This window comes from Ixodes scapularis, unplaced genomic scaffold (assembly GCF_016920785.2).
Source record: "Ixodes scapularis isolate PalLabHiFi unplaced genomic scaffold, ASM1692078v2 PGA_scaffold13__105_contigs__length_92229423, whole genome shotgun sequence".
Lineage (NCBI taxonomy): Eukaryota > Metazoa > Arthropoda > Arachnida > Ixodida > Ixodidae > Ixodes > Ixodes scapularis.
The window spans coordinates 12,793,725-12,807,291 of NW_024609839.1; the positions used below are offsets into that span (position 1 = coordinate 12,793,725).

Here is a 13,567-nt window from a genome sequence, read left to right on the forward strand (position 1 = left end):
ACTGCACGACGAAGTCGTTTTCATATAGTGACAGAACGGGCATATTAGCAATATATAAGTGCCACCGGAATGCCAGCGAACCTTGAACGCACTCTACATTCCTTTCGATTGTTGTTTTGCTTAGAATCGTCGCTCATTTTTTACATACCAACCATGGAACGTAGGTTTGGGACTGAAATATAACGAAGTTTAACATCGTTCAGTGGTAAAGAAAAATGGTGTAAATAAAGCAGTTACACTTTCACAATATTAATAAAGGTACATACTATCCCGTACAACCGAAATAACAAAAGTTATTCATGTTGTTTTCCGGCAAAGAGACAAAATTCACGCGCGTTTTCCCATAGGAATGCACAGGAGCACCGCAAAAGTAGACTGGTTGATGTCTGCTTCAATTTGCCTCCCGGAAGTCGCATAGACACTAGCGCCAGTTGAACCTCTAGCGTACATTATAATAACTCTATGGTTCACACAGCATAAAAGCGCTGGGAGGCTACACTTACAATGCTGCGTTACGTATAACAGGTGTGCGAAATGCTAACGCATTTTTTCGAGAATCAACAATTTGGCCTTTTTTCTTCTTTTCGACGTGCGCGGCATTTACTGTGTTTTCTTTGGACAGCTTTTAACGTGATACTCGCACTGAACCGAGCGCTCCATATTCCGACCTACGCTTTGACGAAACTTCGCGGAGAAAGACCAGACCCACGATGGCGCCATTTATCTCTATTGTAGTAGGCTGAATGCGGATCGGGAGCCCGTCGGTGGCCCCACCGGTGGCCATTGCTTTACACCTGGCAATACACACAAGTCTATGGGATAAAACACACACAAAAAATGAATTGTACGTGGTGTTGGAAGGCGATTATTTTATATGTGATGCAATCATTAAATCGGGAGTTCGGAAATCGGATGGGTATTTGTGAAATGTTCGAGCGCCAATTAAAAACAATCAAATGTTCCGCAGCACCACCCACTCTGCCAGCGTCGCTTACTTCAGTTGCTAGATAAATAACACTTTCAACAGATGAACGAAACGCTTCGAGCTTTAGTTCGTCAAAGAAGCCCGCACTGCAGTTCATAGCAGAAGCTTGCACCAGAAGTGCTCTGTACAAGCGCTTGAAACGATGCGAATATTCCCAGCAAATGCCTTCTAACTTATTGTCTTCTAAGCTATGATGACTGAGATATCTCCAGCGACTCCACATTGACTCTCGGCAACCCTTGTCTCGTACCACATCACAGTTGACGCCCAGCAAAGTCGCAACCCTCAAACCTCTACAGAAGGACAACAACACCATCACCTATTAAAAAAAAAATGATGTCCTAAAGTAGTTGGTATTTGCGCAGAGAATATTAATTGTTATTCTCGTAAAACGCGATAAACGCTTGGTCGTTGAGAACAACCTACTAAGGTAGGAATTTGCAGTTTTCCCCGTTTCTCCCATAGAGTGCCGTGCATTAGCTGGTGCCGCTCGGCCCCAGCAAGACAATCCTCGATCCGCGATCCATCCTACTCTGCTCCGCTGTTTGGAGCGCTCACCGCTCTCGTTCCGACGGTGAGGTTTCGGCGTTCAATGCCGGTCTGTTGCGTTTCATTTTGTCGCGAGAACTCGCGTTTCGATAAAAGCTACGCACACTTCCTGCTCGCAACTTCAAAATATGAAACACCCGAATAAAGAGAGCGACAGTTACAACGACCGCCATCCCGCTGAGCCTACGACTCCTCTTCTGAACGGAAACGGAAGTGGCCTCACAGTGTTGTCAGTGTGACGAGACTGCATAAACTCTACGTTGTTGACGTTTAGCGAAATAAGAAGTGGGAAAAAAATGGCGGTGGGAGAGAATCTGGGAAAGGGTAACAAAATGTTGGAGCCACCCTAAAGCGGAGCAGAAACATGTAGGCACCCTACATCCTACTAGAATAGAGACCAGTAGGTGAAACAACGTTATCATTCTAGCGCTTCCCTATCTTCGATCCTGCGGCGACAGCCTGCTGCGCAGTGGCTGAAATAAAAGAAAATGTTTGGTGCGATTGTGCTCAACAATCTTACCGATAAGATGGCGTCAGTAGCAAGGTCGAATATAAGAGGCTTATCGTGGGCCCGGTCAATATCCGACTCCTTTTTTTTTATAGTCACATTCGCCCGTTCGGAAGTCTGCACAGTCCCCAGGCTCGGCGCGAGCAATCTCAGGCTAGTGCGCGCGCGGTGAAAGATCGCTCCCCCTTCGTTTTGTTTGCGTTCTTCCCCCAGCGCCAACCGCGCCCTCGTGGCCCAGGCGGCCGCGATGAAGGCGACCAGAGCTCTGCTCCGGGTTCCTCGGCGGGCGGCCCACCCAGGGCCTGCGGCAGCTCTGTCGGCCGACGGCTCCCGCGGCGGCGAGTCGCGGGTCACGGTCAAACCCTTCGGCCAGATGCCCCGCGTGCCGTCGTTCCCGCTGGTTGGCAGCTCGTGGATCTACTGGCCCTTCGTCGGTGAGCGTACGCCCTCTCTCGGTGCAGCGCACTAGGGCTCTCTTTCACCAGAAAGCCGCAGCGACACTCCTCGTTCATTGTACACAAAGACGCGGAGTTTCTCCGCAGGCACGATGGCAGAAATGTCCGCGGACACGTCTCAATAATGTTGGAAGACTTTGTGCGTGTGTACGCTTTGAGCATACCTGCAGACAATGTTTTTATGACCAACCTGACATACACACTTGTTTTGTCTTGCGTGCTGGTTTCTGTGGCATTATGAAGTGAACGCTCGATTGCAGAAAAGGACGCGGAGAACTTCAGCATTCATAGAAAAAAAAAAATAGCGCGAAGAAAAGAGTCCCATACTCCGACCTCAATGTTGGTCCGTCCCTCTGGCCGGTTCCCTCGGTCTCGGGCATCCACCATGAACAATATCTCTTCGCTTGCCAGATTCACAAATGGTCGAACGACGGAAATGATGCTCCTGCGTGAAGCTTAACGGATCCTCCGATCATTAGCAGTGAAAGAAATCTTTCTTCTTAGAAGATCCGGAAAAACAAAATATAAAAAACAAAAATTGAAATGCTTTACATCTAGCAAAAACAGTAGCATTTGTTTACGGCAAAAATATGCCAGCAAAAATATTTCAATTAGCATTGGTTGGGGGCGTTAGAAGCAAATAACCCGCAATGAATACAGAGTAAAAAAGTGTGTGCATCTGTCGTTGTATGGATTGTTGGTATACCGACTGTGCTTATGTTTAGGAAAAAGTTTTGTAAAAATTCATTGAGAGTCGTCGTAGACAGTCATACCTCCCTATTATGTATGTAAATTGATATTTATGCTTTTATAGCGGAAAACAATAGCCGTGTGCGATTTGTTGGTGAACCTTGCGCTCCATTTGGGGAGAGGTCTTCTCGTAAAATATTGTAGTCCACCAAACTGTTCGTCCGGCGGGCGCAGTTTTACCACCGTCGCTTACATTACCACTGAACAAAATGCATCATAGTCAAACTTGCAATAGACAAAATGAAAGACGTTTACAATCCCCTGTAACGCCGAATTAGAGCGCAGCTCTTGAGGAGGAGGAGGGGAAGGTACGGAGAACAGGGTACGTCCACCCTCTTCTCTTGCCCGCCTCGCATTTAGGGGAAAATTTACCGCTAAATTTGGCGGAGAGTTTTTCCGCTAAATTCAGCGGGGAAAGTTTTTTGCTAAGCTAAATTTGGCGGGGAAATTTTTCCGCCAAATTTAGCGGGGAAATTTACCCATAATGCACCACGCGGTTACGCCGACGCCGCTCAAGCCGAAAACGGGCACCTAGATGCTGCGATCTAAAAAAAAAAAAAAAAAAAAAGCCACAAAAAATGTCATATTTAAATGTGAAAGACCCTGGTCGACGTTTCATGTCTACAAAACCCGACACATTCATGAAAATGCAATATGTATTTTTTTTTTTTTAATCGGTCTTTACGGATCTAATACCCCTGTCGGACGGACCGCTTAAGCTCCTTCAGTAGAAAGAACGATGTCCTAAAAACAAGAAGGAGTTCGTGCCACACGTCACTGCAAATGCTCCTTTCCCTGAAACATCCATTTCGGGAGAGGAGAGCGCTCGCTCGCGTCCTTCAGCACAAAGGGACTACATCATTTCGACTCCCTGGGTTTAGAACTTTGAAAGGCTTGCCTCATTATTGTTGTTTTTCAGGCTTTGACTGAGGGTACTGTACCCTTCCAAAGCCTTCGTTGTATACTAGAACCTTAACTCTATCAGAGACGATTAGTACATTCTTCCTTCTCACGCATCTCGGGCTATTCCACAACTCGCCCGCGCGCTCAGACCTCTTTCGGGTATTGCTGAAATAAAGCACTTAGCGCAGATATAAATAATTTTCAGATTTTAAGCATGGGAAAATATTAGTTTTTACTGATTTATAGATTTCAGTAAGCAGGAAATAATGTTGTGCACTTTGAATTCGGTATACTGTCGTGGTATACCAGCGTCTGTCTGTGACACAAAAGCTTCTCGCGAATGTTTCCTTTCATGTTTATTTGAATTATTTGCGTTTCAAACATTGCTTGTATCAGAAGCATTAACTCGTAATGTTTTAAACGATTATAAAAGTTAAGAATATTTCTAGTTCCGGCTTTAACTTTCTGTGGCCAGTCCCAAAGGAATCAATACCGGTGGTAAATAACATTTTGGCGGCCCTGCAATAGCAGCTCCTCTAGCAAAATATTTTTTAGTGAAAAGATTAGTTAATGAAAGGAGCTTTGGGGCGTCGTCTGACCGGTGTACAAGGTGGTGATCACACATTTTGTGTTGTGAAATGTGCTTTTCTGAGCCATTAGCTAAAGCGAGTAATCTTCTATGTAAACTACGGTACTTATTCCTTGATTTTAGGGTTACGACCGTTTTAGAGCAGTAAGTTTCCTCGAATTACGAGGTGTAATTTTGTTTAGATGCCCTGTGTAGTTTTGCAGATACCTTATATCAAAGATTAAAGTTTTGTTCTGCGGGTCTATGGCGAAACCGAAACTACTACCGGCTCGAGAAGATGGCAACCCTGGTGACCAGCTGCATGGCCATCGTGTGGCGTAAAGTTGGTACCGCGGTACCGCAAAGCTCTGTTTTATACTAAAGCCTGGCTCACGTAGAATCGTTTGCTTACATATTCTTACGGCAAGTGATAAGTCACCGGAACGTCCGTGTCTCCAATGCTACTCAATGAAATTGTTGCCACGCTTAATACGAAGCATAAATGTCCCGGTGAATCTGAACGTAAGCCGACGTAAGCTTCCTTAACATAACGCAACGTAAGTAAAGGGTGCTGTGTGAACCGGCCTTTATACTCCGTTCACCCTTAAAGGGATTGTCCGGTCGAAACCGGAAGTACTTAAGTTCTTGCGCTCGTTACGTCGAGGTAGCCTTCATCTAGACAAACGTCATATTTAATTTGATATATGGTCTCCCGTTATTAATTAAACCTTTCATAAGCCTATGTACGAAACTGCACCCCGAATTTCGCCAGTGTCAATGGCTGACATCCGTAGGGGCTGCGTGACGTCACAAAACGCAAAGGTTAGTCGGATGTTCGGGATAACAAGTGTTGGTCGATGAATGTCTTGCATTTTGTTTTGAATTATATAGTCTCCTAGGCAGTACACGTCTGAAATACGTTTTCTTTTAATGCATTTCCCAAGCACGTGCAAAAAATGTCACGCCTTTTAGCAGGATATTACTCGAAAACAGCCATAAGCTTCAAACAAACGTTAGCCGCTTCGCGCAAACACAACTGCGACGGACACCGATCGAACTAGGGGCGCTTGCAAAGCAAAGGATTGAGATTTCGCATCTGAAGCGGCACCTAGGTACACGAAGCGGCATCTGGGTACACATTACGGCGGATCCACTGGATCGGTGATGAGGCTGCGGGTCATTCCCTCAGAGGCGATGTCCGCGGGTCGAAGGCAAACGGCGAACCGTTCAAATGCATGTCGTCACTTTACTTGGACGAGCTTGGTGAATCATAGTCACGCTCCATTTTCACACGCGGGTCAAACAGATATCGGGCTGCACGCGTACTAAATACAACTTCTGGTATCATTTAGAGATGGCCTAGCTGTTGGTTTCGGTTTCGCTGCATAATCAAGGTCTGTTCGATTCGGCAGGAAGTTCTGAAGTTGGTTACAAGTCAAGAAGGTAGCGGCAAATGCCCCTCAAAAAAAATCTTCGCATTTCGGCGATAGGTTCGCGGCATCAGGATGATTTTGCGTCGGGAGTCACTGGCGGCAGCGCGCGGTCGGTATACCGGTCACCTCGAAGACGAAGGCCTGACGATAGCGTCTTGGCCAAGACAGTTATCGACCGTAACTTTGGCGTCAAGTTGAAGCGAGAATCGGCGAAAATGCCGATTCTCGGCGTTTTTCCCAGGCCCGTTAGTAGGCGTCTACAGATACCAGCGGGCAAAGCATGCAGTATTATGCTCAGCTACGGGGACATGCAAGTGCCAACGCACTAAATCCCAGACCTCTGCATTGTATATCGGAGTCGTCAATATGCATCCGAGAGCAACCGAAGGCGGGGACTATCAAGATGGCAATACCTCTCCCGTGTCTGTAAGTAAGAATATCAACACTGCGGATCCCCACATAGCATCAAAAAGAAACAATTTACGTGAGCCAATATTTCAACACTCACCACAAAGAGCCAAACCTACGCAAGCAGGACCCTAGAACGCTTGCAGAATATCATAATTAAGCAAATTCCTACCCTCGGTTATGATCTCAATTCCGCGTCCACCACGGGTACGTTATTATCATAAATGAGAGAAAATGCAAACTCCGTATCGGCGTTATTGTTAAACATCGCAGACATATTTGAGCAAGAGCTGCGAAAAATGACACCGCGAGCAGAGAGGGACGAGGAGTGTCGTCTGCTATCGGCCGTCTGCTCTTGTCGTCTGCTTCTGCACGGACGCTGAACTGAGTCCGGAGCCGGTGCAAGATTTTGAGGAACTGGGTCTGAACTCGTTCAGAACTGGGATGAATCGAACGCGCCAGTGCAGCGGTCGTGCAACTTCCGGTTGAATCGAATGCGCCAGTTCCTGCAATACTGAACTAGTTCAGCCAGTTCAGGCGAATCGACAGACCTAAATTGTCTGATCCGTTTTGGGCGAGGGGTGGGTGGACGTAGTTTAATATCGTTGGCACAGCATCACACCTCAGCTAACAAGCCTTCTGTCCGCTTAGAGCTCAGCTTGTAGCTCTCTTCTGTGAGATGATTGCTGCATAAGCGGGATCTGGATCTTGACGGGAACCCAGTCCCTACGCACGACGACGATCCACTTTGCTCGTCATTGCACGTCTCGCGGAAAGATGTGGAACGTCATGTCTTGGCTCGCACGTGCTGCCCGGTAGTTGTGGCACCCAACCGCGCAACAAAAATCTCACCCAACCACGAAACAAGTCGAGCACAACAACAAAAACGAAGCATGCTGAGGCGTTCACTCGCAGGCGAACGACGAGACAAAAATCCTGGCTTTGTGTTTTGTGACGTCAGAGCTTCAATGTTGCCAACGAAAGCAGCGTTTACGCTAGAATGCGATTGGAGCAGAATAAATTCAATTACTCACGCAGAGGGGCATATAAGATTCAGATATTGCACGTACACACTTAAAATTTTTACACCCTTATTCGTGTAAATGGCTCGTCCTCTGGCTAACGCCTTTATTCGTGTAAGGGTGTTAGCCGCCGGAGGTGGTGAAAATCGTGTTAACTGCTAACACCCTAAAAACAATATGGCGGCCAGTATGCGACAGGCGATACGAGCCTGGCGAGCCGTACGCGGCTTCTCGCCGGAGCAAGAGCATACGGCTCGCACGCTCGTTTGGTGTCATCTGTAGGCGCAAAAAACTTTCCAAACATCTCTATGTCCAAGCGCCAACACCGCAAATAATACGAGTAAGGCAGAAACCGCTGGAGACTGAACAGCCGAGACTGTCGCCGAAGTCTCGCTCGGCCTGCTCAATGCCGGTCGCATTTTCATCGCATCAGAAGCGCTTATAAAAAAGGGATAGCTTTACAAAACACTGACAGGCTGGCTTTATTGAACAAAACGCCCACTTGCCGTGGACAAGTTGACAACGAATCGCTCCGACACCCTCTGTCGACAGCGGCTAGGAGGTATCGCACTCGCGCTCCGTGTGGCTCTCCATTAACTATTGCCTGTGCTCACCTCTGTTACGTGAGTTATCCACTCATGAACGTTTGTGCGTGAACAGCGGCATTCAGCACCTAGAACACGCGCTGGGGAAGCCGCCTAACCTCCTTTTGTTGCAATCAGGCAGCATAACACGGCGACACAGCTGCCAGCGGAACCGAACAATTCGGAGCGATCAACACGACGGATGGACTAATGGCATCCAGCCCTCTAATAGTTATAGATCATCAACCGCCACACTTTTCAAATTGGGCGGCGACAACCCCCATCTAGCGACGAAAACAAAAAGTGATAAACATTTGAAAAAAGAAAACAGCAGTTTCTTTGCTGCCCACCGCGCGGTTACATTCACTCACGACATCGACATACACACAACACTATACATACACACGCGCATACAAGCACTGATCAATAGCACACCACACAAGATATAGTACATACAACCTACTTATACAATCCGACAACTGCCCCGAGCGGTATATATGCCCTCCTATTTCGCGCATCGGTTAGCCCAGTGACCACGCTAGTCTTAATCAAGATATGAAAAGATTACGCCAATTTTATTTTTCAATATTTTTTCTGCATTTGTCTTAGGTAGGTACACATATCCCTTAATAACGTCTTACAGCATAATGTATTATAATGATACGCGCCTAACTTCTAGTAACTCAACGTGAGTGACGAGAAAAAAAAATCGTGTGAATTCTGTCTGGCAACCACACTCGCGGCGTGGTTGCTATGGCGACGCTGTCGGTACGCGCGCCGGCAGCCGTCCAGCTGGTTCGGCCGTTCGGCTGGTTCGGCTACGGCCGAGTGCGCGAGTCCACGGTGAACGCCGCGAACGCAATCGAGAAAACAAAGCGTCGACTACTGAAGCTGTACGTAATCGAGTTTACGCCCGTTCGCTGCCGAATTTTTCGTAGTCTTCTTCCGCCCGTTCGAAAGGGAACAGCCTACCAGTACCACCAGTACGATTACCGCCGTGGCTTCAGTGGCTTCATCTTCGGAGGGAACTGTCAACTGAATTAGTTCCAAAACGCGGGTGCATCAGGCAGCGCAACGTGGCGCGGTCCACGCACAAAGTCGGTAAGTAAACAAAACACTCAATGCCGTTCCATTCTTTTTTTTTATTTACGGGGGCGCGCGGTGTTTCTGGGTGGCTCAAGGTATGGGAAAGCAACCGGAAAAATCGGCGCCTGATCGACCATGGGGTGAAAATTTCAAGGCGTATCGTACGCAAACGACAGCGTTTGCCAGCGGAAGACTCGGTCGTCCGTGGCGAACGCATTTTTAGTATTTTTAAGGATGTTCTAGCTGCAAAAGAAAGGAGCGCCTTAAAATTTCACAAGGTAAAATACACTGCTGATCAGGAAACGACGCCCCTTTGCGTGCAGGCGCCGATTTTTCCGGCAGAGTTTAGCGCGATGTGAAATACAGTGTGCATTTAGGGAGAGTTTTGGCATAATATAATGTTGCTCATTGGAAATAAAAAAAAAGAAATGCTGGCATCATATGTTTACACACTCTTAGTTATTTTTGGAATCTTAAGTACCCTTTTTGTGGCAGGTATTGGACGCCAGCACATTTTACGTAGGAACGAAGAGTGGAATCCGCCCAATTCCCTTCCACATTAACATCAAATGAGTGCTGTGAAAGCAAAGAAGAAAGTGAGGGTGAAACAGTTCCTGCAGTAGTAAGTGCCAGAAACAAGAAAAGTGCCCCGAAGTGGAAAATATACTCCCTTGAAAAGGATCCAAAAGAAATAGAGGTTATCAGGTATACTGCCGAGCGTCACAGACCTGGACACTCCATTTCAGTTTTTTAAATGCCCATGCCCTGATGAGCTGTTTACAGCGATATTTGAGGGAACCATCCTGTATTGAACTCAATGCCACCATGAACACCATTTTCGGGTTCTGGTCACGCCTTCACGCAGGATGTCCTGCTTCAGATCAAGGAGGATATCCTTGACAGAATCTCCTGTACGACAACGCGGGCGGTCCTGGCCCTGGATATAAAGGGCGCCTTTGACAACATCAGTCACACGCTGGTGTTCGAGAACTTGGCCTCAACTGGGTGCGGGCCCCGGATGTATGATTATGTGCGGGACTTCCTGAGCAACTGGATGTCGTCGTCACGCTTTGACGGCGCACTTTAGTTCGCCTTTCTGCCGCCGTCTTGGGGAGGGGGTCTCAGGCATCGTCCCCGCGCGAATATTACCACAACTGTTTAATTGATTGGTGCGGCACACAAACTTCTGTTCGGGCTGGAACTTGGTCAACAGTGTCTGAGATGAGCCCGACGCCCATTTCAGACATCAAATAAAATTTCGAAATTGCTTTTATAATCTCTTTAAGAGTTTGAATGCAGGCGTCTGGAATTCGCAAAATTTAGTGGCCGCGATTATGTCCTCTGTGACCGATTTGCAAAAATAAATGGTTTTACAGTAATGATCCAGATTGTGATTTATTGAGCATTAACCAGTGCTGTTAATAACATGCTCTGTATTGTCCGCTCTGCTGGTGTTTTTTCTGCCGTCATTGCATCCACGCAGTTTGAAAGTGCACTGCTTTATGCGACAGGTGGCACGCACACACCGTGGCACTCCACTTCATAGCGTGGCATGTGGTGGCAGCAAAAGGCTCTGCCAAAAACATGCTAAGCACAGCATTTGTGGCGGCAGAAAAGATACAAGGCTATTATCTTGTTCCCGAGAGTATAGTATGTTGCAGGTTAAGACGGTACGGTGAGGGGAAGAAGCTCCGTCTACACTCTTTCCACTTTAGCAGAAAGGATGCTATAGAGAAAAGAAGGAAACTGCCAATCGTGGCAAGCAAACCCTTTTTGGACTGGCAGAAGTGATGGGAGACGCCAGGCAGTGTAAAAAAAGGGGAAAGGGGGGGGGGTGGACTGCAAACGTGTTTACCAAGAATAAAAAGGGGAAGAGTGAAAAGAGGTATTCTTCTGTGGATTCCTTTTTCTCCCGGAGCTGTGAATGTGCCATGGCCGGACTGGGCTCAACTCAATGCCCCAAATCATATTTAAAAAAAAAATTATTGCCGGCAGAGTTTTGCGGACTCCTAAAATGCCTTTACGGAGAGCTTCCACAAACCCTCTTTCCAGAACCGTTGGCCTAGATTGCGGGCATGGGCATCTGCAGTACGTTTTGCAGGAAAAGGAGGGGGAGGGGGGCAAACCTTGTTTTCTTTCAAAGTTATAGGTTTGAAAGCTACACCCCTTCAGAATAATCCCCCCCCCCCTTTTCCGCCACTTTGCTGACGCCCATGATTGTGGGCACCTCATCACTTACAAAATGTTTCCTAGGACCCATGTGTAGAAAGTAGGAGCCACCATTCAAGCCCCTGTCATGACTACAGTGCAGACATATCACAATAGCAGGGAAGAACAATAAATAATAATGGACAGTCTGACCGGAAACAATATTGGTACAGTTTCAGACTCGCCACTCAGCTTGCCAGCTGAGCCAGGCTAGAAAAACGAAATTGGCAAAGTGAATGAGTTGCGAGTATAAAGATGCAACAACAAAACCCTACTGGAGTTCTTAAAAAATGTTGGGGCCTTCTTGTCAATGGAAAAGGCACTCAGTAATTAAATCCAATACTCTTTCGGATAGTGAGATTGATATCGTGGTAAGGTGGGTGCTTGTCCCAAGCTCTTTTTTCAGCACCAGTGGGTGTCAAGTTACACACAGCCAGAAAACAAATCAGCATAGCCAAACGAAGCACAGGACAATTGCATCCGTAAAATAGCCGATGTTCCATATTTCTATTAGTTTTTGATCTCACTCTGCGCAGCACACAATTCATAGCAGATGATTGTCCCTTTTTGGCTCTGTTCGCAGAGCCAAAAAGGGACAATCGACGAACAAGTCTGTTCGTCAAACGACGAACAGACTTGCCAGTCTGTTCGTCGTTTTGTTTCTGTCAGAGAATGATACCTACCTAGTAGCAAACAAACTCATTATTATTCCCTCATGTTAGCAGACGATGCGTCTGGTAGCGGTATTTTATAGCGAGTTCGCTTCACACGCACTGGCACCGTTCGAGTTCTCTCCCAGAATGCATCACACTCGCAGAGTGTTGCACTGAGAACTGGACTCAAACGAATTCGCCAAATGCACCAAGTGCGGAAGACTGATGCTGCCGCCATCTATGTTGTAGAAAGAATACCGACCTCAAACCGAAACTGGCGCCTTGCTGTTCGGAGTGATGGGTGGGAATGCGAGAGTACAGTCGCTACCAACGTTTATCTACAAAGGTTGGTCGCTGCAGCCTGTAGTTTATAGTTGCGATGACTTCAAGCAACTCGGCTGTCATAAGGATAGTTACAGACGGCGTAAATTTCCGCAACCAGCTGTCTACAAAGCAGCTGGTTGCGATCTTTCAATTCTCCTAACCGTTTACACTGAAGAAAATGGATGATGCTGTCCGAGCAGAAGCTTGATCCATTTCAGCATGGCATTATGCGTGGACCACTGAAAGGGTACGCCTTAAAACTAGTCTGCTGGAATACCCAGCAAAACTTTTCGATTTCGATTGTCATTACAGGTGGATCAGATATTAGCTTTGGTGAGGGCGTCGAGAACGAGAGCTTTCTCGAACAAAATATGACGGGGCAAGTTAGCTGAAGTAGGTAAATGTTAAACATAATGATGTTGCCCAAGCCTCGGGTAAGATCACTAAATTTAGCTTTCTCTGATGCTTATTGGGCAGTCAAAGTTTCTGCTGGGGCAGTTTTGTCGACAAATGTTCAATTTTTCACCCGCACAAGTTGGTGATAAATATCTCGGGGGCCGCTGATGCATTTGTTCTGAGCATTTCTTTACACACTGGTATATTTCAGCGTTTTTACGGCAACAGACCGACTTAAAACCTCCAAATAAAGCACGGTTTGTCAACTGCTTCCTTCATGAAATAGGAGACGCTCACAGTTCAAGCTCGCGTTTGATTCCGTTGCCTGCGGGACGCAATTTCTATCAGGAAATCTACTTTTTTTCCTTTCAGTTCTGCGACACATCGTAGCAGACTAACTTTCGTCATCTGCTCCAGCACCTTGCCGGCCTAGCCGGAGCGAGGCACGACGGGATTGCATTTTGGCGCAATCTCGATTTTCTCGGTGCAGCGAGTGCATGCACGCGTGAGGTGTCAGCAATGAAACGAACTCGAAGAGTGCAACCACTTGTGGAGTGCCGGCTGAAACGAACCCGCTCCACGCTGCGGGTGCCGTGAAACGAACTCGCTAATACTTTCTCAGTGCAAGCCGGTTGAGACCTCAATGACCAAAATCGGGCTCTCGGTGAGATGGAATGGCAAACTGAGAATGATTTCATGACCAGGGGCCAAACAAATAACAGGTGCATTGTATGG

General features: G+C 47.1%; 1 protein-coding gene across 1 annotated transcript in view; it reads left to right on the plus strand.

Annotated features, from left to right (window-relative positions):
- The first annotated feature begins 2,181 nt into the window (after nt 1-2,181).
- The window catches only part of LOC121835520 (ecdysone 20-monooxygenase-like), a 74,022-nt gene continuing 62,636 nt past the window's right edge, over nt 2,182-13,567 (plus strand). The window contains exon 1 of the mRNA XM_042289819.1: nt 2,182-2,476. Within this exon, the coding sequence (XP_042145753.1) occupies nt 2,290-2,476 (187 nt within the window). The 5' untranslated portion in view covers nt 2,182-2,289. The remainder of the gene's footprint in view (nt 2,477-13,567) is intronic.